The sequence below is a fragment of the Rhagoletis pomonella genome, unplaced genomic scaffold (genome assembly GCF_013731165.1).
Source record: "Rhagoletis pomonella isolate Grant_MI unplaced genomic scaffold, Rhpom_1.0 Rhpom_scaffold_00003, whole genome shotgun sequence".
NCBI lineage: Eukaryota > Metazoa > Arthropoda > Insecta > Diptera > Tephritidae > Rhagoletis > Rhagoletis pomonella.
In genome coordinates, this window is record NW_023458557.1 from 98,297,743 (window position 1) to 98,325,488 (window position 27,746).

Below are 27,746 nucleotides of genomic sequence, written 5' to 3' on the forward strand. Positions count from 1 at the left end.
TTGTAAATCGAACATTTGACATACATGCATACATTGCCATTGGTTCTAACCATTAACAATCAATAACTGCAGAATTATTGAGGTGGATCACGTATTATGCTGTGGAGATACGTGCTAAATATTTATAAATTGATTCATAAGTATGTAGGCACTTACACATAAATGCACAGGAAAATGTGTGTACACATAGGTAAATATAAATAAAGTTTATAGCAATGATTTTCAAAAGACACTAATCAACCAAACATGCTTATTTATTCATTTTCAATACAAACTTTTGCTACGGGTACTTTTCCACACATGCAACAGATGCATTCGTCTTGCTCTGTACCCTTTACCAATATTGTGTCGCACGTGCTGTGCCAAGTATTGGTATGAAAAGTGCTTGTTGCGTATGTATGGCATATAAACGCATATTAAGTATGCATGTACATATGTGTTTATTCTGCAAAAATTTACAATTTCTAAGTACTTGCCTATGCAATTATAAAAATTAAAATTCTTACAGCCAATTTCACGAAAGTAATTTAAGTGCAAAATGATTTTAAGTTTTTGAGCGTTGAAATTCCGGAAATTGACAGAAAATAAAAAATCATTTTCCATATAAATTGCTGGTGAAACCGGCTGTTAGGAATTGTATAATTGTATTTGTTAAAAAAATTTTGCCCTACATCGGAACTGTGATATGAATGTTGTTCAATACACAAGAAAAAGGTTAACAGATATATGAAGTCAAGCTTAGTTAGGTGCTATGAAAGGTAATACATACATATGTATACAGTAGCGGGCAAACAAATAGGGAAGCGATACTTTAACAAGTTAAGGCTATTCTGTGTTGGTTTATATAATGTTTATTATTTTTTATTTTTTATGAAAGAATATCGCACGATCTATCAACCCAAAATCACGTCAGTCCGAATTTCAAACTGTGTACACAAATTAGAAAAATTCAACAAGTTCGCATCAAAATTTGAAACTTTTTAATTACGGAAATAAAAAAAAAAAAAAAAACAAATAAGCCATTAAGTAAACGTAAGCAATTGCCAAAAAGCGTAACACAGTCAACAAAAAAAAATTTTTTAAATCAACCGTATTTTGTATTCACTTCGAATTTGCACTTTGCATGCACAAAACTGCATACCCGAAATTTTTCTAAAGATATTATAACATGCATATGCACTGCAGGTCATTAGGATAGCACACCCCTTAGTTGCCATGATTTTTTTTTTTTTGAAATTTGAGTAAAATTTTGAAATCGAATTTGCACGTGAAGTATGCTGACAATCAAAAGGATGTGCTATTCAAATGACTGGGAGTGTATTTAATAGGTTAAAAATATATCAGCATATTAGCGTTTGCGTGCAACGCCCACATCGCCATTTATATTTCCACTTCGACATGCGTGTTGATTTCGCGTGCTGCGAATGTTTTAATGGATGTTTAATTCATGATTATACCATTTACATGGGTATATTAGAAACCATCAGGAATATGACCTACCACGGATGCATCGCTTTTTGCTGCTATTACACAAATGGAGAGACCTACAATTTTACGCGTCGGCTCCGAATGGCAAATAGTTTTATACACTCGGAGGTTTTGTTTTTTCTAATATAGATATTGCTCAGATCAGGGATCGAATCCAGGTCGTAAGAAGTGGTAGTAAGCACCTCTAACCACTCAGACACACCGCTCGTTCCGAAGCCGTTACCTCCTTAAAACCCAAAATTTTACAGCAGTGCTGTACTGAGTATCCGCAAACCAGGGTTTTAGCCTAGGCTCTTTGAATTTCGGACTTTTAAACAATCCGCAACGTCTGCCGGTGAGAACATTAACTTAAATTTCTTAGTCCTACATTCTGCCCCTTTTATTGAAAGAGTGTGCGTCAGTTTACCTCTCTACGCTAATGAGTCTGCAATGCTCAATTTTATTGGGTTTTTATGTTGGTTAAGATTTCATTTTCGTTTATTTCATTTCGCTAATAACTGCCACGTGTCAACGCCTACACACTTACCTAGAATAAGAAGTGAATGACAAGGCAATCAAAGCACTAATAAAATATTTGCACAGAAATTTCATATAAAATATAATTGCAGTTAATGGCAGAAAACGGCGAATAATACTTTATTAGAAAAACGGAAGTACAATTACTTAAGTATGCAGTTCAAATTAATTTTAGACATTAATGAAGATAAATGAATAGAGACAATTTCGTAAGTGGGCTTTTATTAAGAATTGTCGTCATGCAAGACTAACATGCAAATTATCAATTAACAGTAATTAATAAATTTTATAAATATAATTTTTGTTAATAGAAATAATTGGTAATGAACAGCAAAGAGAAGCAATTAAAATGCACGCAGAGGAAAAGAAAAACACAAGCAAAAAATTATTACTGCAGAAGAAATACACATTTAGAGGTGCCTACCAACAAAATTCCATTTTTGGCATTGAGCTTTTTTAACAATTATGCTTGGGCGAATATAATTGATTGGGTTTTTATTGGAGATTACAAATACAAGATTTGTGGTGTGTATTTTTGTTTTAGATTTAGATATATAGAAAACAAAATTATCGTGCCACTTTTTGAAGGTAAATATTTAGTATAGATGGCCTCATGATTTTAGTAATTTTAGCTTTTAATCTGAACTTATAAACTTTTAATTTTTATACTTTAAGGCAAAAATAAAAAATTATAGTTTTTAGCAAAACGAAAGCAATTATTTTTTGTTTTTTTTTTTAGCGCGATTTTTCGCTTTTTATAAGATTTCTCATCTTTCAAAACTTTCAAAGAGTTCCTCAATTTTTTTTTTGTCTATTTTTCGTAGTTTTTTCCGGAGTTTTTGAGGCGTGCAGAATTTTTCCCGAACTTTTCGAAATTCTTCAGGATTTTCAATTCAAACTGCTCTAGATTTCACAGAAGTATCCGATTCAAAAGATTCAAAGTTTAACTTCGCTTGCCAAAAATGTATAAATTATCGTTTTTTCTTGCTGGAAATATTAAAGCCTTGATAAAATTAGTGCTGGTGTGCAAAAGAAATGCTATTGGAGAGCCCAACGATCTCTCAATAAAGACTTAAGAATTAAGTATGTAGTGAAATTGAAAATTGTTAGTTTAAAGCCCCAACCCCTTTCGTCCATTATTATACCGCCCGCTTATTTGTGTAGCTTGCTACTTTTTAGCTTCACTAACTTGCCAGCACATTTAAGTTATGACCAACCAAGCACATCCTTAATCCTCTCCAACAGCTGCTTATCAGCTTTTACTAACGTTTTTCCACCATTTCACAATTCGCTTCTCGTAAGAAGTCTGCTAATGGCTTCTTAAATTTGAATAATTGCCCTTAAATGGCTAACAAGCTGAGCGGCAATTAATTTTGTTATTTAATGCGTATAGATACGTATGTACTTATTCCACCGGAAAATCTCAAAGAGCAACTTTCTTGCAGTACAGCGAGTAAGATTTCATGCTTTTATACTTCTTGCAATTAACAGAAAGCAGTGAATTAACAACGGCTTGCCGTAAAATTTTTGATTTATTTATACATACATATGTATGTATGTAGGAAAGTACTTTCCTTTCCTTGCGTTAACGTGCATTAAAATATAGCAAGTAATTCATTTAGTTTCCGCCCCGAATTATGGCTTAATTTATTACTTATGTACATCTGTATTTGCAGTGGTTCTTATCGAGGTTAATAAATATCTGGTTTAATGTCTAATTGCATTCTCAATGAAATATTCAGAGCTTAAAAAAAAATAATAATTCAACGAGAATATGTTGTTTTTTTTTAAACCGCAAAATTTTTTACTGAGCATTTTTTCCATAGCATTGAAAACGTTTTAGTAAAACCGATTTTCCCTTAAGCCGAAAATATGTAGTCTCGAAACATTCGAAGAATTTTTTGAATTGTAAAAAATTTCTATAAAATACAGTATCAGTCATATCAATAGCACCCTCATTTCAAAGTGATATTGTTTGCCACGTATGTTAGTTTTTTTTTTTAAGCTGTCTTTTAAGAATTTTAAATTAAAACACAATTCATTCTCTAACAAAACAGATATAAACCGAAATTTAAAGCTTTGTCGAAAGCCAAAAAAAATTGCAAACACAATTTGTTTTAAATTTCAAATTTTTTCTCAGAAGTGTTAGAACTTTTTTGAGTATACAATTTTATAGTTCATTCAATTTTAGTGTGCAAGTTTCAAGATTTCAAGTGGTTTTCAGAATTTTTTGCCTGTCGCATAATTTTGATATGAAAGAAAATCGCAAAACCTTCGTCCAAAAAATTCTAAAAATTAATGGTAATTTTTAGCCACCTGAAACTTGCCAATATTACACTAAAGTCGAATGCACTGTGTACTCAAAAAAATATCTAACACTTCTCATAAAAAAAGTTTGAGATTTGGATGAAAAATTTATTTGCATTTTACAACGCTTTTATTAACTTACGTTTTTTTAGTTTTCTAAAAAATTTTAAACTTCGGTTTATATGGGTTTTGTTAGAGAATGAACTATGTTTAATAGGAAATTCTTAAAAAATAAATAAATAAACACACGTGAAAAACAATATTACTTTAAAATGGAGGCGCTATTGGTATGATCGATACTGTATATATAAAGATACGTTAAATTTTGCCTTAAAAAAAATTAAAACAAATTGTTTAAAAGGAGTTTGTCTGAAGAAAGGCAAATTTTTGCTAAGTGCTATATGAAATTGATAAATTTGATTTTTTCGATTTATGAAACATACTTCATTTTTGTATTTATGAAGGTATTTGGTATCCTGGAAATTTAATTTATGATCTTATAACTCGATTCTACATATCGTGCACTTCTTCAAAGGTGTATTAATTAACTGAAATATTTTTTTTTTCAAATAGGTGGCAACCCGCTGCAAAATTATTTTCGGCAGTATAATTTTTTATCTTTAGCTTGATACTCGTACTGAAATATGTCATTTATTTTATTAATTTAATAATTGAATACAACTTTTCGAACTGGTGGCAGCCCTCCTCAAAAGTATTTTTCGCAGTAAACTTTCCTAAACTTCTATAGTTTGATACCCATATTGCCATATTTAATTTATCTTATCAATTAAATCAAATTAAAATTTTCAGAGGTGGAAACCTTCCACCAAAACAAATTTCGACTGTAAACCTTCGTAAACAGCCATATTGGAATATTTACTTTATCTTATCAATTTATTTAGACTATTATTTTCTAACAGGTGGAAACACTGTAATTATTTCAAATGCTAGTTTTCGAATGACGCGCGTACAAACATAGACAAAAATTCCGAAATTTTTGATTTGGCTTCTGTTGCTCTAATAAATACCCCCATATCAATGTTGCTTTAATATCTACTATAATGTAAAAACAGTGGCCTGTTACAATTTTATTAAAGCTTATTTGTAAAAAAAAAAAATTGTCGCCAATAAAAAGCATCAATGGAGGGTATTTATTAAATTGTGAAATTGTGTGAGACAATCAAATTACAATTTTAGAAGACGTCAAAAGCAAAATACCAATTGGATGGAATGTCTCTTAAAAGTTTAATAAAAAGCAACAATGCGACAGGACTAAAAAGCATGAAAAGTGGCGACAACTCAAGTGAACCGCAATTGAGTAGCCACAGCAAGCGGGTGAAACTGAGGAAATAAATGCAGAAATTGAAGTTAAAGCGCAAAACCAGATTGCAACAAACTGAAAGGGGGAGGCTGAGTAGAATAAACAGCAACAGACAATGGCTTAGAGAGCAATATCTGCAAATGCGCAAATTAAGAAGTGAGAAGCTAAAAAGCAAAATAGTAAAGGAGCAGCAAACGAAGCGTCTGTAGCTAGTTGCAATTTGAGTTGCCTAAAGAAAAGTGCAACGAAAGTAGTTGTGAATTTAAATGACAACTTGGATCGAGAGTTACGAGATGAATGAAGTAGTGAAACAACAATTAAATAAAGATATTTGACTAAAATAGGAACAAGTAGCTTGAGCTGGAAATAAAGAAAAGTAACAGTTGACATACTTTGAGTGAAATTAGTTTGCAATAAATGAATTGTGACTTTTTGTAGAGCAAAGTTGCAAAAGAAAATAATTAAATAAATTGTAAAAGAAACCACTTAAAACAATAACTGTGTGGAAACTAGGCATTAGCTGCACTAAAGTTGTTACATTAAATACTAAATAGTTGTGAAAGGCATTAAACAGAAATTCAGTTGCTTTGAATGATAGCACTCCCGCAGCTACTTGCCGCGCCTAAAGGGACACAAAACGTGCGTGACGGCCATAAAAGTTAGCACCAAAATTAAAAAAGGACGTAACTGGCATACCAAAAAAAAAAAAAGAACTAAGGTGTGGCAGAAAATCCCTAAGTAAATATTAAATTTCTTCCTAGTTTTTCTCTGGGGGCTGTTATTTCACCAACGGCATGCTTTCAACTGTTTCTGTTTACATTGATAGCGGATATAGCCTCGTCTGTATATAACAAACGAAGTTAAGAGACCAGCAAAGGTTGCTTCTTTTGATCTTTTATGCCATTGCGTCATATTTTTCTCTGCCGCTACTGTTGTGCCACATCCACTCAAACTGTATGGCTGGCGCACAACGGGGCGTATACGTCATCAACCAATTTGGGCGTTTTGCTGGCCGCTCGTTTACCAATTGTAGGTTTACCCTTTTCCGGTTGCCAGTTGAATGAATTCGAGCAGATTTGCGTGCGCTTTAAATTTTTTTTTTTTTACTTTTTTTCTCTTTTAAGTTTAAATTTTCTTCTTTTGCTGGGTTAGTGGTTTTGACCGTTTTCTATGGTTTTGCTGGTTTTGTAGAGCTTAATGGTTGCTGTCGGCTTTGCTGTAGTCCATTAAAGGGCTTTTGGTGCTACGGTTGGTATTAATGGGCGTTTAAAACTTATTTCATCTGGCGTCTATCGGTTTTTAGCACTCGGGCTGTATGCTGTATTTGGAGATTAGAGTTACGGCAGTTATAAATATTATTATAAACGCTGAATGAATGAAATTTCGGAACATAAAAAAATTATTAAAACAAACAAGAAATGGTAAGATATGGAAGTTTGTGAACTTATCCCATCCATATTGCGAATAAATTATTCCAGTTCATAAGATTTGCTGGATTAACACGATTCCGCTTGACTTTGGGTGCGCATTTCACCACAATGATGCCAGTCATCGATTTTAATTTTACACTCAGAGGTGAACATTAGATGGCACTTGCAGATTTTTATGTGAAATATATTGATGTACTTAATTGATATAAATAATTAGAGGAAATTGTTCTGTTTGGTATAAATATGCAGTGTACATTAAACCGTTAACCCTTAGAAAAAGTTAGAAAAACGAACCCGATAATAATACGTACTGAATACATTGAGGGAAATAATGCATAGAAAAAATGAATCTTTATATTTGATTATCGTTTGAAAATGTTCGTATTTAAAAATAATATTTTCATACAAAAATTTATTACGCACGTATTTGACTGTTCACATCTGACTATGTGTAAGTGTGCATACGCATCCCCAGCAAGCAGAGCGCCCTCCAGTACTGCTGGATGTTTTGCGTGCTTGACGACATTTCTTGTTGTATTAGAAACTTCCGGAGATTTTCAAGGAATTTCCGTGCTCAACAGTACCTGCACATATTTTAGTCTTAATTTTTGGTCTCCTATGCCTTGAAAACCGTATCAATTTATGTACTCGAAGTAGTATAAATATGTGCCACGGCTTTTTTTGTAATGAATACTTAGTAGTTAGTACGCTTGTTCTTTTATTGATCTTTCCTGCCCACATGCTCTGTAATTTATGTAAAACATAATTAAAATTTTGCTAAACATGATTTTAATTTTTAATTTTCATTTTATTACAGAACAACAAAAACAAAAGCAACAATAGTTGAAGGATACTCGCTAACAATGTAATAATGTCAGCCACAGAGTCAAAGATGCTTGTGGGGAATGTGGCAAGCAGCATATTAATAACGCCGGTAGCAGAAACAACAATAACTGCAACAAAAATAAAAACAATAACAACAGCGAGAAAATTGAGCAATCCAGATAATCACAATGAGTACGTTGTTGCAAGCGTCGAGGAGAAGCATTTAAGGCACGCAATGCTTGGAAATTTTAATCACCAAAATGAGCTTTGGCAAGCCAAGCTGGATGATGGTAGCAACAGAAATAGCAATAGCAACACCAGCACCAACACCAACACCACAAACAAGCATGTACACCATCGTTGCGGCGAAGCGAATAAGCAGTGCAAGCGACTGCGATTATGGAGGTTAAATGAGGATACGAATTGTGTCAACAACATGCAACGAGCAACACAAAAAACAATGTTTGCAAAAATGACGAGTGATGCCACAAACAAGCGCATTTCATATAACAATACTACGTGCCAGCGCAGCGAAAGCTACATTAATGGGAATTATGAGCAACGCGACAATAATGAAGAGTCCAGTAATTCACCTACATCCAGAGCCACCACAACAACAGCGAATGCACTATCCACGTCGCATGAGGTTGTTAGTAGCATAGAAACTTTAGCGACGCTAACACCTACTGGCCAGGAGTGCATGCCAATATCAGCAGCAGCAGCAGCAGCAGCAGCAGCAGCAGCATCAACATCAACATCAACACCATTGCCATCGCCAAAGCCCGCTGCGGAGCCATTGCTGCGGGACATAGATGTCGTAAAAATTCCGAAAATTCGCTGCGGTGGCACAAATCACGCAGCCGCTTTGAACCCGGTTCGGAATAGTAAAACAACGGGGAGTTTAAAAATTTCGAACATTGCTGGAAAAACGCGTGGGGGTAATGCAAATAGAAGAAGAAGACATTTCGCGCCCAGTCAGCACTGGAACATTAAATCCACTAGCTCCAGAGTGAAAATAGAAAGTGAAGCAGCTAAAATTGAGGCTTCCGCAAGAGCAAGTGTGGCTAAAAGCAGCTCAAAAGCGCCATCACTGAATTTCGCTGCATTAACGTCATTTATTTTGAATTCCACATTTTTGGCGCTTTGCAATGCCACCGCTGCGACAGCGTTGTCGGCAGTGGCGACGACACTCAGCAGCGATGCGGGTGCAGATCTTCAGTCTACCGTCGATGCCGATGCTTGGAATGGCATACAAAATGCAACTTTGGCTAATCGTAATGGCAGTTACGGTGCGATTGGTGATTTAAATGTGGCTTCCGAAAGCGGCATTGGTGGCATTCGCTTTAATGATAGCGGAATTTTGTTGGATGAGGAAGTTCCCGAATATATCTTCGATCGCACAGATGTACGCATCATTTTTATAACGTTGTATACGTTGGTGTTTTGTTGTTGCTTCTTTGGTGAGTAAAATTAGTTAAGTGAGGGACTTTTAATTTTTTAATTATAAGCTTTACGTTTAGGAATTACAAATATCATATTACGGCGGGTCACGACAGTTCGATAGGGCTGGGCATATCCGCGTATTCGAATATGCGGTCCGTATTTCCGTTCGTTAATTCGTGTATGCGGCTAAAATCCGGATATTGGGTTAATATCCGTTATATTTTGTCATCTAACTTTCCGGATATCCGGTTCATACCCGTTTTACAATCGTTATCTTTGATTTGTCCAGATTTTCGTATCTTTTAATCAGATACTCGAATATCTGAGTTATCCGAGTTATATTCACGAAGTCCTAATATAACTACCAGCCCCAGCAAACGTTCAATATTGCGCATACCGTTATCGATGATTTTATGGAAAAATATCGATATATATCGATGTACTTTTTATATCGATAACAATATCCATAAATATATCGATAGCTTCAAAAATACACGGTACACAATTAGACCGGCTAAGATATGTATGTAAAAACCTGTGGAGAAAACATTTAACAGGAACCTTGAACGACATAACGTCGCCTGGGTAAAATATTGTCCTAAGCGCCATTTTGACGATTTTTAGTTTGAGAGGCAATTATGTATATATTTTAAAATAAGATCTTTCGATTAATGTTATCAGTTTTTAATATCTCCTCTACTTTCCGAGATTTGAACTACAATTTTTCGTTTTTTACCTCTTTAGTTTAGTACAAGTTTTTATCACATTTTGTCGCATTTCATACAAGTGGCTGCATACGACAAAATTTTACTAAAGAAAATCCTTCATAAACTCAAAAATAATTAACTATAAAAAATTAAAATAAAATAATCTAAGAATTTCGTGACCTAGTAATATTCCTCGAGGCATTACAAACTTCAAGGGCGATTTTTCAAAACCTGGCGAAAGTACTTAACATACGCCAATCTTTTACAGGCGACGATAATCTATCCAAGGAATTTACATAATTTTGTATTACCATGTGAGTCTTATATCAGTAGAAATTTATTATAATTGTTTGATACAGACAATCTCGTTCCAGAAAAATGAGCTGTATTAAAGAAATCTCTTCAGATCAATCTCGAGATTGAGATGGTTGTTTCGCTGAACTCTTACAGCGAGTTGAAGAAGTAAAAAAATAAAAACAGCACAATTGTAGGACATGTCTGTGGTAGGCATTTCCCTAATTGTAGGTGACTGCCGTAAGCTCCTAAACAGGATAGCTTAGCAGCTCGTTTTTTACCTACTTAGGGTACATTTCGGGCCCACGTCGGGACTCAGGACTAGTCAATGAATTGGGCAGGGGTCGCGTAACAGGCTTTGTGGAAGGTCCCTGGCCTACTCTGCTTTACAACTGACTGATCACTGAATAATCATCTGAGTATCAGACTGGGAGTACTAACCCCTCAGATTATACATAAAATTTCTACGGCGATTTTGAAAAATCTTATGGATACTTTCCTGTAGATGGGACTTTGCATACAATGTTTCTTTCTCGCTACAACACAGAATTGTTCATTAGGGCAGAGTAATTTGTTCGGAGCAAAATTTTCGAAGAGAGTGTATAGCAAATGAAAATTCTACGATAAATTCTAAGCAAAAATGGCGAACAAACTAAATACCAAAAATGACGTTTGACCCTCCCAATTTTCAAAAGAAAAAGCAGTATATCAATACCTGAGAGGAAGATCGACCCATCTCGACAGGCAGTTCGAAAACGCACCATCTCAGAAAACTTTTCAAGAACGATCTATCTCAAAATTCGTTTCAAAAAACGCCCTAACTTAGCAGCCGATTCAAAAGCTCCCTATCTCAGCACACTTTAAATGTATTCTCACCTGAGATAGGGCATTTTTAAACCGAATTATGAAGTACGGCCGTCTTGAAAAGATTTATGAGAAAGAGCGTTTTCGAACTGACTGCCCAGATAGTTCGATCTTCCACTAAGGTGTCGATATTGTATGAAGAAAACACAAAATTTTGTAAATGAAAAAAATAATTTCGTTCATATTTCGCATATTAAACCAAACCTATATATCCCTATGTTATTCGAGACGCTGAGCGAATCCGAGGTTCGTTGGCCTCCATCAAGTCGAGGTCCGTGGTCATTTGAAGGTCGAATAGGGAAAAATTCATTGAATAAACCTGAAAATTCAATACAATTCTTCTGTATTTGACTTTGGGATGACCTTGGTGTGACTTCTAGATGACCTTGAGGAATCATATTCGGATTTGTTGTCCTATTTGTGAAGGCTAACGGACCTCGGATTCGGGTTTAGCGAATCTAAAGCCCCATATATATGAATTTTCAGGCTTATTCAATAAATTTGTGCCTACTTGACCTTCAACTGATCACGAACCTAACGTAATGGAGGCTAACTGACCTCGGATTCGCATTCAGCGTGTCGAATAACATAGGGATATATAAGATTGGTTTAATATGCATAAACTGTTTTTTTTTTTGTAAACCTGTGGAATTTTTACCGAACCTAAGATTTAAAAATTTCTAAATATTTTGTACCACCTTTTATCCACATAGTATCTGAAGTGGTATTTTGTGCACCGCTTGTAAGTATAGTTTCTGCATTGCTGCTTTACTCTGCGGTACTAATCATTCCTGTGAGCTCCTCTATGCATTCACGCATACAGTCCCACATTCCACAAGGGCAACGGGATCGACAACTTACCGACTGATACAAAGATAGGTTTATAAATGCACCTAAGTAAAAACATACATATCTACATATCCACTATATGTATGCATCTGCACTTGGATTTAAAAGCACTGGTAGTTGTTAATGATAATTATTTCACCCCCGATGGTTGGACTGTTTGACACCGGAAATATCAATTATTTACAAACACACACACACACACACACACAGGCAGACTTGTACATTAGCGAGGTCCCAAGAAAGCAAGCTTGGAACTTTAATGCTCTCAACACTCAGATTCTACATCGAAAAAAAGTGTACGCGCTTTTTAATCATAAAATATTTGGAGGTCGCTCAATGTGGCCAGATTCACAGTTTTAACTGTGAATTGGAGTTTTTGGACAAGATTACAGTTTTTTCGAACTGTCCGATTAGAACGAATTAATTAAAATTTTGCCTTCGGTTTTTTTTGTAAGTCAACTTTTAAGGTAAATGGGGACGATGGAGGAGCAGCGTTTCTTCATTTAAACTGAGTTGTTTTAAAAAAAAGTGATTTGAATGTTCCATATTATAAAGTATATTTTTGTTTAGTTAAATATAGTTTACACGGTTTATGTTACTTAATTTTAAATGAATCGTTTTTTTTTTTTATATTTAATAAGATTAAAAACCTTAATTTTTTAAAAAATGTTCGTATTTGAAGGAAAGAACTAAAATTCCGACTTCACTTTTCTCACATGCACCATGTACATGGACCACCCTAATGTATGTACATACATACATTCACATAAGCACATGAAACCCGCATAAGTACAAGCTTGTTTATGGCGATTACCGCTAGTTTTGTAATTAGTGTAGACAACAACAAAAGCAAAAATAAAATAAATGAATAGTTCCTCTATTTGTCTGCTTTTGGGAAGACAATTTGCAGCAGGTAGCCATAAACCACAATGAAATTCAGTGAAAACTGCGCAAAATTGTTTGCAAGGCTCCGTTTGGTGCGCCCCACACCCATTTCGCTCCATTGCTCTTCCCTTCTTTTCACGCTCTGCGTATTTAGGTAGGTAGCTTCGAGTAATGAACTATGCTACATATTTATGTACATATGTAAGCGTGTAATTTACCATCAAACTGTGTTCGTATTGTCCCTCTAATTACTGTTTCGGTGCCACCGTATGTGTGACTGTAAATTAACAGCGAATTACGCATTTGACTTATGACCCCAACACCACCGCAACAACAGCTGCTGCAACTGCAGAGCGGGCAGACTAAGATTAGCTTAGATGTTTTTGTTTTGCTAACGTTGCATAATCGAAATGCGTCCCTGTTGTCTGCATTCTGTCCATTTGTCTATCAGTTTGTCTTTTCGTCCTCTTCCACTCTTCCAGTCGTAGGCGGCATCCCAAACTGACAGCTGTTGATTGCCACTGTCGCCATGCGTTGATCTCGTTAATTGTGGTCTGCTGCTGGCAACTGGCGCTAGTTGGTGCCGATATTGGCGCCTTCAATTATTGCATTGCGTGTGATCTCTGATTAGGAAGACAGTGTTGTGCGACAAAAGTCACTTGCAGCAATGAGATTCGTCTTTGAACTGAAATTTGAAGTCACAAGTATACTAAATAAGTAGACTTTTATTAAGGAGAAATCAAAAATCTCTCTTTTGCGAAACCGAATCTTTCAGAACCGTTGAGGTTAGGAATCAACGTTGCCACAAGTGAAGGTTCATCTTGAAATAACGATTTATTTTTTTTTTTAATTTTATACTGCAAATATTATTCATATTGAAGTTTTTTGTGTATGATGTAAGATGACCGTTGTGATTTCAGTAGTAAAACCTTAAAATGTATTGAAAAGATATCGCCTAAAAATGTTATATTAAAAAATGCATTAACTGTAAATCTCTTTACATATTTCCCAAATCTCAAAGTGAATAATATTCAAAATGTTGATTCCGAGTGGAGACAGATGAGACTTCTGAGTTGTCAACTGAAACAGAAATACACTGAGAGAAAAAACGCGTTGTAATATTAAGAAAAATTTTATGAATTCACTGACGGAAATAACGCATAGTAAAAATTAATATTTTTTATTTGATTACACCGTGCGACAGTCAATTTTACACAAGAAAAAATCAATACATATATTCACTAAACTCAGACATCAGTATTTTATTTAAAGGACTAACTATATGATTAATTAAATTAAATTCGGAGCACGATACGGAACAGTATGGCTTCCAGATGAAAGAGGAAATTCTGTAGAATTAAAAAAAAATATTTTTTTTTTATTTCTTTTTAAATAAATTTTATTTAAAAAAGTTAGACGGGCCACATTAGAGGATGTGATCGTGTGTATATTTGTACTTAACACATATTTTTTTCAAAATAAATAATGGAAAATGTTAAGGATATTCAACGATAAAATTTTAAGAGGAAATTTCAAACCTATTCCTTTTTATGTACCAAAAAATTTTATCTTTTTGAATTCTACAGAGTTTTCTATTTTTTTGTATCCATATTGTTATTATATTTTGGTCGGAATTTTTTGAATATATTTTTTTTTTAATTAATGATACCTTTGAATATTTAAAGTCTTTGTAAAAAGATCCTCACCTCAGAGAGAGAAAAACTAAAAACGCATTTTTACTAGTTTTGGAAATTATGTATTTTTATAAAGTTAACAGTTAGGATAAAAAGTACATTTTAAGAGTGCCAGTACTGTCGAAATACGACAATTTTTCTAGTTTTTAAGACAATTGGAAAGGTTTTCTAACCTGCTTTGGAACTTAAATTACTAAATTTTTTTTTGTTATTTTTGAAAGTCTTTGGAGGAATTTGGCAGGACTGTCGATAAATTTCGATAATTTGATATACATATATCGATAATTCAAAAACACAAAATTTCGATAAATCAACAAAATTCTATAATTCCGCCAATTTCGATAATTTTTGATAAATTTCGATAACTGCGCATTTCGATATAAATCGATGACTCGATTAACTTAAGATACCTCTATAAATTTCGACAAGCAGTGACAACTCGATAAATTTTATAACCTTGAAACTTCGATAACTTTATAATTCGCTATTTTGAAGATTCCAAAAAATTAAATTAAGAGAACTCGATGCTTTACGATAACACGATAAATTTTGATAACTACATAAATAATGATTATTCAATAAATAGGCGATATCTTGATAAATTTCATTAACCTGACAAATTTCGATAAACCGCAAAATCTTTATAGCCGATAACTATACATAAATTTCAACAATAAATTTTATGTGTCCATAATTTTCGACAACTCAGCAACCATTGATCAATTTGAAATACGATATGTTGCGACAACTCAATAAACACGATAGCGCGATAAATTTCGATGACTATAGACTTCGATGAATCGATAAGTTCCAGTAACTTGATAACTTGATAACTTTCAGTAACTATAATATAACAAAGTTTTTAATGAACGAATTTATTTCGATTGCTATCGAAAAATTTCAATAAATTGTCTTACCCTTTCAGTTACCCTAATTTTTATATATTACTCTTTGTTTTAACTTTCGTCTTTATCTTCGATTTTGCCTTCACTTTTTGTCTTAATCGTTGTCGTTTATTTCTTCATCTTCATCTTCAGCTTAGCTTTATTACAAAGTTTAATTTAAAATACGAAGTTTAAAAAAAAAAATGCGACAACAACTCAAATTGAACTGGTTGCAACAACAACAATACACAAATACGACGATTATGGCCGTAATTATCAACTAATTTTGATCCCAATCGCCAAACGATTTTCTTCGGATTTTTCTGGGCCTGTCGGGGGTTTTTATCGGCAGTTTTCGGGAATCTTAGTGTTTTACTTCCACTTTTGATACTTCTTAGGGACTTTTAGGGTTCTACGTGTCTGATTTTTCAGGTACTTTAGGGGTTTTTTTTTTCATAAAATTTCCGACGCAAAAGCACTAGCAAATCTTGACTTCGCCTCTTGTAAGTGCCTAATTATTAAAAAGCAAAAGTTACCAGTTTCCGCTCGCAAAATATAAGGATTATTTTGCCAATTATTTTTTGACTTATAATCGGTGTTAAAACAATTTTATGTAAACATTCCGAGAGGTATCAGTCCATCTTTGGATTAATGCCTATCGTGGCATAACTTTTTTGTATGATTTGGCGGAATACAGAGCGTATGAGCAACCTTTTGTGAATAACGACTATTGTCACAATATATACATAAAATTGCTTCGAAAAAAAAAATCATAATTATAATAGTTACACGGTTTTGGAAAGTTACTAAAATCAAATGCAGATTAGCGCTAAATTGCCAACAATTTGGTGACATGCAAGCACTAACTATATATGTTCGTCCATTCGTGCAAAAGCACTGCCACAGAGGTTGACAGCATGTCCGCGCAATGGCAAATTAGCAATTCGGTATTGAGGCAATATTATTGCCATGAATATTTTAATAGCAAATATTTTTCATGTTTACACTAATTAATTGAATGAATTTCTAATTATTTTCCATGTCAATAACAGCAAGAAGCGGTATGGATAAGCAATTACGGGAAAATATCAGAAATTGATAGCATAATTTTCATTGCTTAGCTACTTGTTAACACAACTGGGCATACAATTTGTTTAAGAAATAACTAAACGTACATACATATGTACATATTAAGAAGCTCATCCGCTGGCGTTGACTGCCAGGAAAGCTAATGAAAATCGGCTGCCAATGCGACGCTGATGAAAATTGCGGCTGGCTGCCACAGTTTCGTTTTACTTTGTTCTAATTCACAGAAGCAGCCATAATTTTTCGCTTTATTTTTTTATATTTTTTCACTTCTTTATTATTTCTTTTGTTTATTTTCTTCGTTATTATGTTTTTGTTTTATAAACAGCAGATCTTACAGGGTCCTGCTATGCCACATTGCCTTTGTTCTATTGATACGCTTGCATTCACACAACTAGTACTTGCTGTAACTGTGCTCATTTCACACGCTGCACTGCTCACTTCCTTGCCGGGGCATGTTGCTCATTTTGGAGCGCTTTAAAGTCGCATTGTCGGCGGCTTTGTTCACGGCTGCGAAGTGCTTGTTTACGTTGTATTGCAATACATACATACATACAAACATATAATGCAATTGAGCAGACGCGCGAAAAAATTCTCGGTAGACAGACAATAGCCTTAATGTAATTATATTTGCGGTTGTGAGTTAATTAACTGGTTTAATGCGAGTTGGCATCGAGTGAAGTGGGCTTTAGACGCGGCGAATTAACAACCAAAGTCAGGGGTGGTATTTTAATGTTAATTAATTGCAGCTGCCTTGAGTTAATTGGAGTCGTATTGGCACGGAAGTGACCAATGTATGATATGAGTTTCAAGAAATTGTTGCTGAAAGCTCTGTAAAAATGGAAAATTACTTTAAGTACAATATCAACAACAGCAAACGCTTAAGAGTATAAAGAATTCGGATCTCTGCGCATTAAAAAATTGCTGAAAAAGATTATAAGAAAATTTGAAACATTCTACAGGGCTGAAGAAGATTTCTAAACCATAGAGCCTATATTATGACAGACTTAAAACAGCAATGCTTTTCCGCTAAAACTAAGAGACTATGAAATTAGTAATTTGTGCAAGGATGGAACCTTGGCCTTACGGAGTGGTATCACGTACCTCTAACCACTCGGCTTCGGCAGCCTGGATTCACTGAGAGCGAGTTACCACCTTTTGGCTCGGAATTCTCGGAACAAAGTGGGTTATTAGAATTAAAAATATACTTAAAAGCAGATCCCTTTTGAAAACTTTGCCCTTACATTGGTGTTACGATTACGCTTTCCGAGCGCGAATGTGGAAATGGAACATTTTTTATTGGGACGAAGTCAAATATACTGGTAATCCTCTAAAATTAAGGAGAGTTGAGGTGGAACCTGACCCAGTTACGGTAGGGATACTGTAGCCGCCTCAACGGCTACCTATCCAGACTCGACCCCAATATCCCCAATGAGTGTCGTCCGGCATGCGGAGGCTAACCACACGACACCAACCACATCTTTACATATCAGCCCAATCCCACTCAACTAAAACTAACTAAAGGGGAGGGCCCTTCGCTACAGCGAAAAAATGCTTTGAAAAACCGCATAAAAAAACCGCATAAAAAGAGACCTAAGTGTATATAAAACGCGAAGGGATTTTTTGTCCAGAAATGAAAAAATGAGATGCCAAATTAAAGCGCATGGTCTGTAGATGTGCAAAGTGGTTTTAGTTTTTGAGTTGCCACCTCTTGAAAAATTAGACTCAAATTCTTTAGCCGCACCGTTTGTTCGATCTACCGAAATGAGGTGTCAAATTAAGAGGCTTGGACTGTAGGTGTGCAATAAGGGCAATAAGTTTTTACATTTTTGAAGAGAGTGGTCTAATTTTAAAAAATTATATTCAAACTGTTAAAAAAAATAAATCAATTATTAAAAAATGGGTATCAATTCGAGGGTCTTGAAAAAACTTTGTTTCTCAGCTAAACTATAGGAGGGTTGCCACCTGTTTAGAAAATCATATTGGTTAAGCCAAGCGAAAGCAAGTTACATATATTACATATCAAAATATGGATGTCAAACGAAGGGGTGTTAAGAAATTTTTAGTTTGAAGCCTAAGAATATTTTTCAGGTGTTGGAAGTGGGTTGCCACCTGTTAAAGAGTTAAATTCAAATTATTTAATAAGTTAAATGAATTATTAAAATATGGGTATCAATCGAAAAGGGTTTGAAAATTTGTATTTCTGAGCAGTATTTAGCAGGGTTGCCATATGTTTGAAAAATCAAATTCCACTTAATTCATCAGTTAATTAAAATATGTATCGCAATGTCCGGCAAAGTAGAGTTAACATGGATTAAGTTTGAAAAAACAATTGAAGAGGGCTGCCACCTGTTTGGAAGTTCTAACTCAATTACCTAATACAAAAAGTAAATGAAATATAAAAATACCGCAGTCGAACGAAATAATGTTAAGAAATCTTTAGTTTGAACATTTGGAATGTTTGAAGAGGGTTGCCACGTGTTTAAAAAGTTACATTCAAATTATTCAATAAGTTGGGTGAATTATTAAAAGATGGGTATCAATCGAAATGGGCCTGAAAAGCCTGACATTTATTTAGCAGGGTTGCCTTTTGTTCGAACAACTAAATTCAAATTAGTTCATCAGTTTATTGAAATACATGTGTAACACAATGTCAGACGAACGAGATTTAAGAAAATTTTAGTTTGAGAACACCTTTGAAGAGGAATTTCAAAAATAAGAGGCCAAATTAAAGAGCTTAATAAAACATAAAGAATACTTTAACTGCTTTATAAATCGAAAATTGGTATGAAAATGTCACTTTATAGAACTCTATAAACCTATATTATTTTTTATGAATAAGGCCATTCGTTTTTTTTTTAATTTAAAATTTTTGTCCATTGTATAGGGTGATTAGAAATTTTGTGAAATTAAAAATATGCACTAAGCGAGAGTGCTCTTCACGGCTTCACGATTTTAGTTGAAATACGGCACTCGGATCTCTTATAACTCTGACTAACATTTGGAGTATTTGTTAAGTTTTTGAAATTCAATTTTTTTGCGGGTTCACTTGTTTATATAAAAAAAAGGAGCAATTACATTGTAAGAAAATATTAACAAGTTGTCGTTCTGATATTTCAAACCCCTTAAAAAACCCGGGCCCCGGGGGATTCCAACCATTCAGGTGTGGTAACAGATGATTACCATTGACCACAGTGCCTTACCCACTACCACAATAGCACCAAAGCCATCTGCCGATACTATTAAAAAAAAAACCATGCCTTTTTGCGATTCTCATTATCAACTACACCAGCCGTACAAAAATTTTCCTGCAACAATTTACCAGTTTTATTTTTTAGTTAAACTGCAAATCACCGTAAAATTGGTAGCCAACCGGAGCAGCCACAGTCAATCGACTTTTGATTTCTTCTTCCTCTCCTGCATCTTCTGCTTGCTTAACCAACAATGGCATTATATAATTTTCAGGACATTGTTGGCTTCTCAGAAAATCTAGGAGAAAGTATCAAGGAAAAAGGAGAGAAACGGCGCTCGGAAAATTGAAGCAATACAAAGAAAATGAAGTGAATAAACCTCAGAGGACAGAGTCAATTTATGCAAATTGTTGCAGTTTTTCTTGGACATGTTTTGGAAGTGTACTCACTGGTTGTTGCTATTTGAGTTGCAGTACATCGAGTTGCTGCTTCGACTGCTACATTGTGTCGTGCATCATTTTGCCAAGCACTGAAGCGTTGACTGGTAAAATTTGAGGAAGGGTTGGACTCGTCCTAAGCTATGCAATTTTGCAGTCAATAAGTGGCGCTACAATGCCAACAACAACGACAAATGTGCTACTATCTAAGCGGTAGCGAGCAGAAAAAACTTGTTTGCCCAAGTATTTACGCAGAGCTTTTGGGGTAACATTTTTGCTGAATGCCATAAATTCATCTGACAGCAGCAGCCAATCTAATCCCGACACATGGTTTGACTCCCAGCACATTGTGCACTCATATTTGTGCGAGTCGTGCGAACGGGGTGGTAGCTGAGACATTGCCAGAAATTAGAAACAAAAGTAAAAATAAAAATTTTGACAATATTTCCGAAAGTTGAAAAGTTTGCGCAACAGCAAAATCGAAAAAATAACATGCGAAGTGTCACAAAACTGCCGGACAAGTCTCGTGGGTATGCAGCGAGGTACATGCTAGTTATTGCTAAATTGGCGAAAAAATTTTTTATAATTTTTTTTTTTTTACATTTTTTACAAGCTAAAAATAACTGCTTGCGTATACGTAAATGCACTTCAATACTCTAGGCATCACCGTAAATCAATCGCAGTATGCAGATGTGGCGAAACTTGTAACCCACTCCATTCCTCACACAGTTGCTTTGGTAGTTGTTTTTTTTTTTTTTTTTTCGTGGCTCACATTTTAATTTGTGTTTTATGGCCTCGCCGGTCAACAGTAGCTGTGCTAGTTATTGCCACAGATCGCTGCTAAAAAGGGGGAAAACATTTTTTTCAGCTACTCACGTTGACTGATAGTTTAGTGATGAATTGCAGCCAACTTGAGGGATTACTCGCTCGCGAAAGTAAAGTGAATTGGAAAATTTGAAGTCAACAAGTTGGAGAAGCGAAGAGAGTGGCGCTGCCTAGAGAATCTAGAGAACGACTTAAAGCAGTGTACATTTTTATCGTTGCAAATTTCGCACTCTTTTTTTTTCTCATCTGCCAATTCTTATGCCGAATTTCCACTAGGTATGGTATTCATGCCGTTTAAAAAATATCATGTGGAAATCAACTTAGTGGCTATTTTTTGAACATAATGACACGATTATTTTTTAATGCCCAACTTTGTCATTACAATTTTCGCCATTTAATGCATAGTGGAAATCCAGGATTAGGCTTAGGAAAACTGATAAACTTGGTCCAAAAGGGTGGCACACTTATCTAAGACGATGCACCACTATCTTCAGTTTTGAACAATGAGCAAGATTCCATTGCGAAATTGTATTTAAAAGAAAACTTAAAAAAAGATATACTATAAAAAGTAAAAAATACGTTTACTCGCACGCCTTAACTTAAAGGTCATATTATTTAAAAGTAATTAAATATTGGCGTGGAAGCTTTTTAAAAAATATTCTTTATGCACATACATATATTTTACTTTCTTCATTTGCTTAACGATTTTAGAATGAATTTCGAGTGCGTCAATAAAAATTGTTATAATGGAATTTTAGTTTCTCAAAAAAAAAAAGTCATCTTTTAATCAATCTAATTTTTTTTTATCTGGTGGCACACTAGTTTTATTACACTAGATTCGTTCCGTTTGGAAAAAAGAATATTTTCACCGTTTAATTTAAAAATTTTGTAGTATGTAAAATTATTGAAATTAAAAAAAAAAAATTTTAAAATTTCAAGAAATTCAAAACAGCTGCGACAGATATTCTGCATGGTGCCATTTTTTTAGTCACTCTTGAAACTTCACATTATTACAAAAAAATTTTGATTTTTTTAGTGACAATGAAGAAATGAGTAATTTCGGTACTTGCAAGGTGACAGCAGGGTTACAAAATCAAAATTTACATGTGTTTTTTTTTTTTGCTTCTGCGGCGTGAACTGTCAAAATCTGTAAGAGTGGTTGTGGAAATGCCTCTCTTGCCTACAAACAGAGTTTTTCTGGTCGCACAAATTTTCTAGTGTGAAACCGACCATTCGCATCGACTCCATTCTATTTAATTAAACTCCTTTATTTTTATTCCATTTCATCCCAATAGGATTCATTCTGTCACTTGGTTTACCTTCAATTCCATTTCACTTGAGCTCATCTCGTTTCGCTGCATTTTTTTCATTCCATTTCATTTCATTCCTATTCTGTTCTGTTAATTTAGGACGCCTCATTGTTAGCCCGACTTTCTTCGATCTCATCATGATTTCATACAATTACGCCTTTAATTTTATCATCACAATAAAATCCGAACCATGGGTCAAGGTTACGTTTTTCAATGCCAAAAAAAAGCAAATACAAGCTCTCACTCGATTCAGCCAACTCACCATTAACATAACAATTTTTATACTTACCTACACAGTTGGTTGGCATAATTAGTATTATTGTTACAACTATTTACATTTTCAACTTGTTTCTTTGCGTGAATTTTAATTTTCTTTTGTCAAAACAAGTTCATAATTCTCAAGAGCTTAAGTGAGCCGCAAGAGGAGCGCAAGTCAAAGCCAAGGTTGTGACAATGAAAATAGCGTCAAGTGAAAAACTTTTTGACTGACGTAGTTAATGAAATTTAATTGGAAAACTTTTGTCATTAAATGCTTATTTATACCTGCGTGCATACGTACAACAACATTGCAATATAAATAGATACATAAAAGTATACTTAAGTACTACTTACGTAGTCAGCATGCAGCAACTGCATTTGCCTCTCTTTTACTGTAGTTGCCAAGCATGAATTGCGCCTTCTGTAAATTTCAGTGGCTATTATTTTCTTTTGCAAAAGGAGGCAACTCACAACGGCGAATTCAATTTCACAACAGTGAATCCACTTTGTCCACTTGGCTTTCATGTAATTATGAACTAGTGAAGCTACTGTAAAATAAGTTGCACAAGAATCCGCGGTATTCGGTACTGCGTAGTTGCTGAAGCAGGCAGTTGCGTCAAGTAAGGCTGCTAGTAAGGCTAGTAGTGATTTTGCGGCACATTGCCTTGCGAGTCACTTCTTCCTTTTTTGTTTTGGCTCGTTTACGCTAATTATAATTCTTTGTGTGTATGCCGCCGACAAATATGCTGATTTCTCCCTCTCGCCTGGCATTTTGCTTGTTTTAAAAACTATTTTGCTTGCAGGATGTGGCTTATGATTTATGTTAATCCAAGCTGAGTAAATTAACTGCGTAAATGTACAAAAAAAAAAAAAAAATCGATGGAAATTTCTTATTTTCATACACAGCTTGGCTTGAAGAAGTCCAAGTTAACTTTCGTACTGCTTTACTAACTCAGGCTTAGTTAGTGAAAAATCTGCATTTAAAAAATTGTATGCATTTACGAAAAAAAATGTACGGAAAAAAAATTAATAAACATTTACATTTTTCTTCCATTGCAGGAAATTTGCTCGTGATACTCGTGGTAACCCTATCGCGCCGCCTGCGTTCGATAACCAATTTTTTCTTGGCAAATTTGGCATTGGCTGATTTTTGTGTGGGGCTATTTTGTGTAATGCAAAATCTATCAATTTATCTTATAGATAGGTGAGTAGCGTAATATTTTAAGGCGAATTTGTTATTTGTTTTTAGTACAGAAAATTTAGATTGAAACAACTAATATTTAAGCACATAAATTATTTTAATTATTATTATAATTTTGAATTGTCTTCGAAAGAACAAAAAATAAAAAAGTTTGAAAAAAATGTTTGATCGAAATAGTATTTTATACAGCGAGTATAAAATCAAACCTAAATTTTGTTTCCCACTCCATTCAAAATTCAGTGAATCGCATTAGCATTAGACTTGTTGAAAAAAAAAGGATTTTTCCTTTGTGAAATATTTTCGGGACAGAGAAACTGAAGACTGTAATAAAAAGTCTATTGATTTTTTCATAAACTCACTTCTCCAAAAAATGTTCACGGTTAAATTCGAACACATAACAAATTTAACGGTTTTTATTTTAATTTCCGGCAAAACGGCAAAACTAATCATTACTTATAATAAAATTTTTCTGGGAAATTTTATAATTTTTAATTTTCTTAGAAAAAGTGATTTCTATATACAGTCAACGTAAAAAATATGCATACCTTGATGTTTTGAGTAGTTTTAACCGATTTCAAAAAAAGGAGGAGGTTATGAGTTCGTCGGAATATTTTTTTATTTTAATTTTATTTTTTTATTATTATTTTTATGTATGTTACCGCATAACTTTGGACCACGACCGATTTCGATAATTCGTTTTGCATCGCAAAGGTAGTGTCTCAGAGGTGGTCCCATTCTAATCTGGTTAAGATCCGATCAGTGGATCATGAGACATATGTATATATATATATATATATATATATATATATATTTTTTTTATATGAGTTAAAGTCGGTTTTTTTTTTTTGCTTAAAATTCCTTGTATTCAATTATATTTTCCATACCAAAGTTTTTTTTATTTTTCATTCAAAATCAAAAACCGCAAGAATCCGTGTTTTTTAATTTCATACAGAACTCGGGTGAACGCAAGAAATACCAAGAAATTTTCATCGACATTTTAAATTTATCAAATCGATTTTTAAAAAAACTGATTATGCAGTTTTGTAGCCCATTAAGCTCGAAATTTTTACGAATGTCTGTTGAATATTTTTTAAAGATTGCATCCACTTTTAAACTTTTTTTGTCAATCAATAAACTATACTTTTATACAAAATAATTAGAGTTAAATAATAAAAAAATGTATACCCAAATTTTGTCAATATGTGGGAGCAGAAATTGTAAAACGATCTTTTTCTCAAAGAGAAGCAAAAATTATAAAAGCTTTAATAAATATTGTATGATGTTCGGTGATAAATTCTAACCTTTTGCCTAAAATTAAAGAAGTTAAATTTGGTATACGTTCGAATTCAATCTTGAATAACTTTTGGAGCAGTGAATTTATGCAAAAATCAAAATAGAATTTTTGTACAGCCATCAAATTCGCTCAAAAATATATATCGCGCGAACATATGTTGATTTAAGCCAGGGTCATACTATTGGGTATTTGCCCCAAATTTGTTGCAAATTGCATCCAAATCATGTACAAATATTTTTCTTTATCCCCGTCACTAAAAACAATTTGTTCAAATTTTTCAATAGAAATTCCAAAAAAAAATTGTCATCCTAAATTTTTCATTCTGTAACATTAGCGCAATATAAAAAATGTACAAATTTGACTTTAAGCTAAGATCACATTACCAGCGCAATGGGCCGATTCACAGCGCATTTCATCTACTGATAGTGGTAGCAAACACAATTTTTCCAAATAAGCCGAAATTGTGCTGACTATAAGCAACCAAAATTAATATTGCTGTACCGATAATGTGAACACTCTTTTGCTCATTGTAGAACAATCGAATTGTAAAAATTGCGAGCAAATTGGACAATTTGTTTATTGTTATTATTAATCAAGCACGTTAGTGTGATCATGTTGTCACGATTATCGTCGCGTATATAATTTGGCCGATATGGAAAAAATTGTCACAATATGCGATAATAATGGGACCACTAAAAAAGTAGTTGTACCAATTATTTGAATATATACCAACCAAGTACAATGAAAATCGGTTATACTAATAAAAAAAAATTTCCTGTGTTATTTACTTTTATGGGAAATAGAAATTCGCGCTGAGCGACCACTAAATCCTAATGTTGAGGGCTACGCTTTTGGTAGGCGCCTTTTTCACATATTTTTCATATTAAAAAAAAGAAGAAATAATCGATTCTTTTTAACCAGTCTAATAAACATACATGCGATATATTTGAATGCCCACATTATGTGATGATAATATCAAAAAGTCAATCCCGACTGAATAAACGAGCTATACCAATGATTCCGTTTGCGTTTAAATATAGTATGTGCATGTTAATATGTAAATATATCCAATATCGCATGAGTGATTCAATATCATTAAATAATATAGTCACTCAAGTGAGAGAGACTCTGAACGACAATGATAATAAATGGCGCCAGCCGACGCAGTGTCGTAATGAGAAAAGCCACAAAGCGTTTACATAATTCATCATTAAATTTAAAACTTTTCGCTGAAATCGAACAAGCGGTTGCATATACTTTACTTACTTACGTAATACGTACATATATGTATTTACAGACTTAAGTATTAAGCATACCAAAGTATGCCGTACACACATACGCACACATGTTTGTATTTACATATGTACATATGTCTGAATGTATGCGCCTGTTTGTATGCAATCATTTGCAAATATTTACCCGCCTGCTGTGCGCGTGTGTTTTGCATGCAAACATATGTATGGATGTATGTTTACTTGCGAAGGATTTGCACTCTGTTCGATGTTGTGCTTGCTTTTTCAACAGCTGGTTGCGTATTGCTGGCTGAGGCATTGATTGACTACGGATTTGTTTGCGGAAAAAAATCCGAAAACGAAAAATTAAAAATGAAAAATTAAAATAAAACAATACACATGCATATGCACATTAGAGTGGTCCAAAAACAGTAAAGTCGGAATTTTAATGCCGCCACCACTAGGATGGTTATATACCGAAAAAGTATAACCTAGGTCAGCCAAAACCCCTAGAAAATGCAATGAAGGGATAAATAAAAATCTTTAGTATTAAAAAATGGTTAAATGAGCAACTGGGTATTATTATTGTGAGTTTTCGGATTTAAAAATATTTATTTTCAAGAATTCTATATCATTTCTGCGAAGAGTTGTTTTTTTTTCGTATAAAATATAAGGGAAACTTTGAGCGCTTCGAGCACTCTCTAAATTTTTTTCGACTTCAACACAAAAAATAGAGGTATATTTTTCCGTATAGAACTTTACTGTTTTTGGACCACCCTAATGTACAAGCGTCAAGTAGAATTAAAGCCATGTTAGTGTTGAGTAACTTTGTTTTTGTAATTTACTTTCTTTGCATACAATCTCTATTGGGCTCTTGTAATAATCGACTTTTGAAAGCTCCATTACATCAGTGTAAAGTTGACTTAGCAACAATGCAAAAAGTGCAAAGAAAAACTAAAAGTAGCTACATATGTACTGTGTGAAATGTTTTTCTTATTACACAGCGCAATCGGGTAGAGGTTAGGGAAATTGCATATGCTTTTAGCTTAAAATTTTTGATGAAAGCCACAACTGGCGTAAGTATGTATGCACAACACAAAGCTTTTTGAAATTTCATTCGCGAAACCTGGCGCGGTGCCGTGCTGCTTATTAAGGATTCGACTTTGGAAACTTCATGACTTTTGTAGTTCAGCTGCTGAGGCGACTTTTAGCACATAGTGCCCGAAAGTATGCAATATAGAACGCCCAAACGAAACAAGTAGGACTTATTAAAGCAAATAACAGCAAAACTTACTGCAGCTCCGTTCAGCTTGAATAAGTTGTTTAAGCAACCTTACAGACATTTGCATTCCACGTAAAGTTTTTAAGCGACTTAAAGGTACAGCTGCTTCTCTAGTAGAAAATC

General features: G+C 34.0%; 1 protein-coding gene across 1 annotated transcript in view; it reads left to right on the plus strand.

Moving 5' to 3' along the window:
• Positions 1–27,746, plus strand: part of LOC118735937 — a 155,478-nt gene that overhangs the window by 90,456 nt on the left and 37,276 nt on the right. The window contains exons 2-3 of the mRNA XM_036465978.1: positions 7,880–9,347; positions 23,674–23,818. Of these exons, the coding sequence (XP_036321871.1) occupies positions 7,934–9,347; positions 23,674–23,818 (1,559 nt within the window). The 5' untranslated portion in view covers positions 7,880–7,933. The remainder of the gene's footprint in view (positions 1–7,879; positions 9,348–23,673; positions 23,819–27,746) is intronic.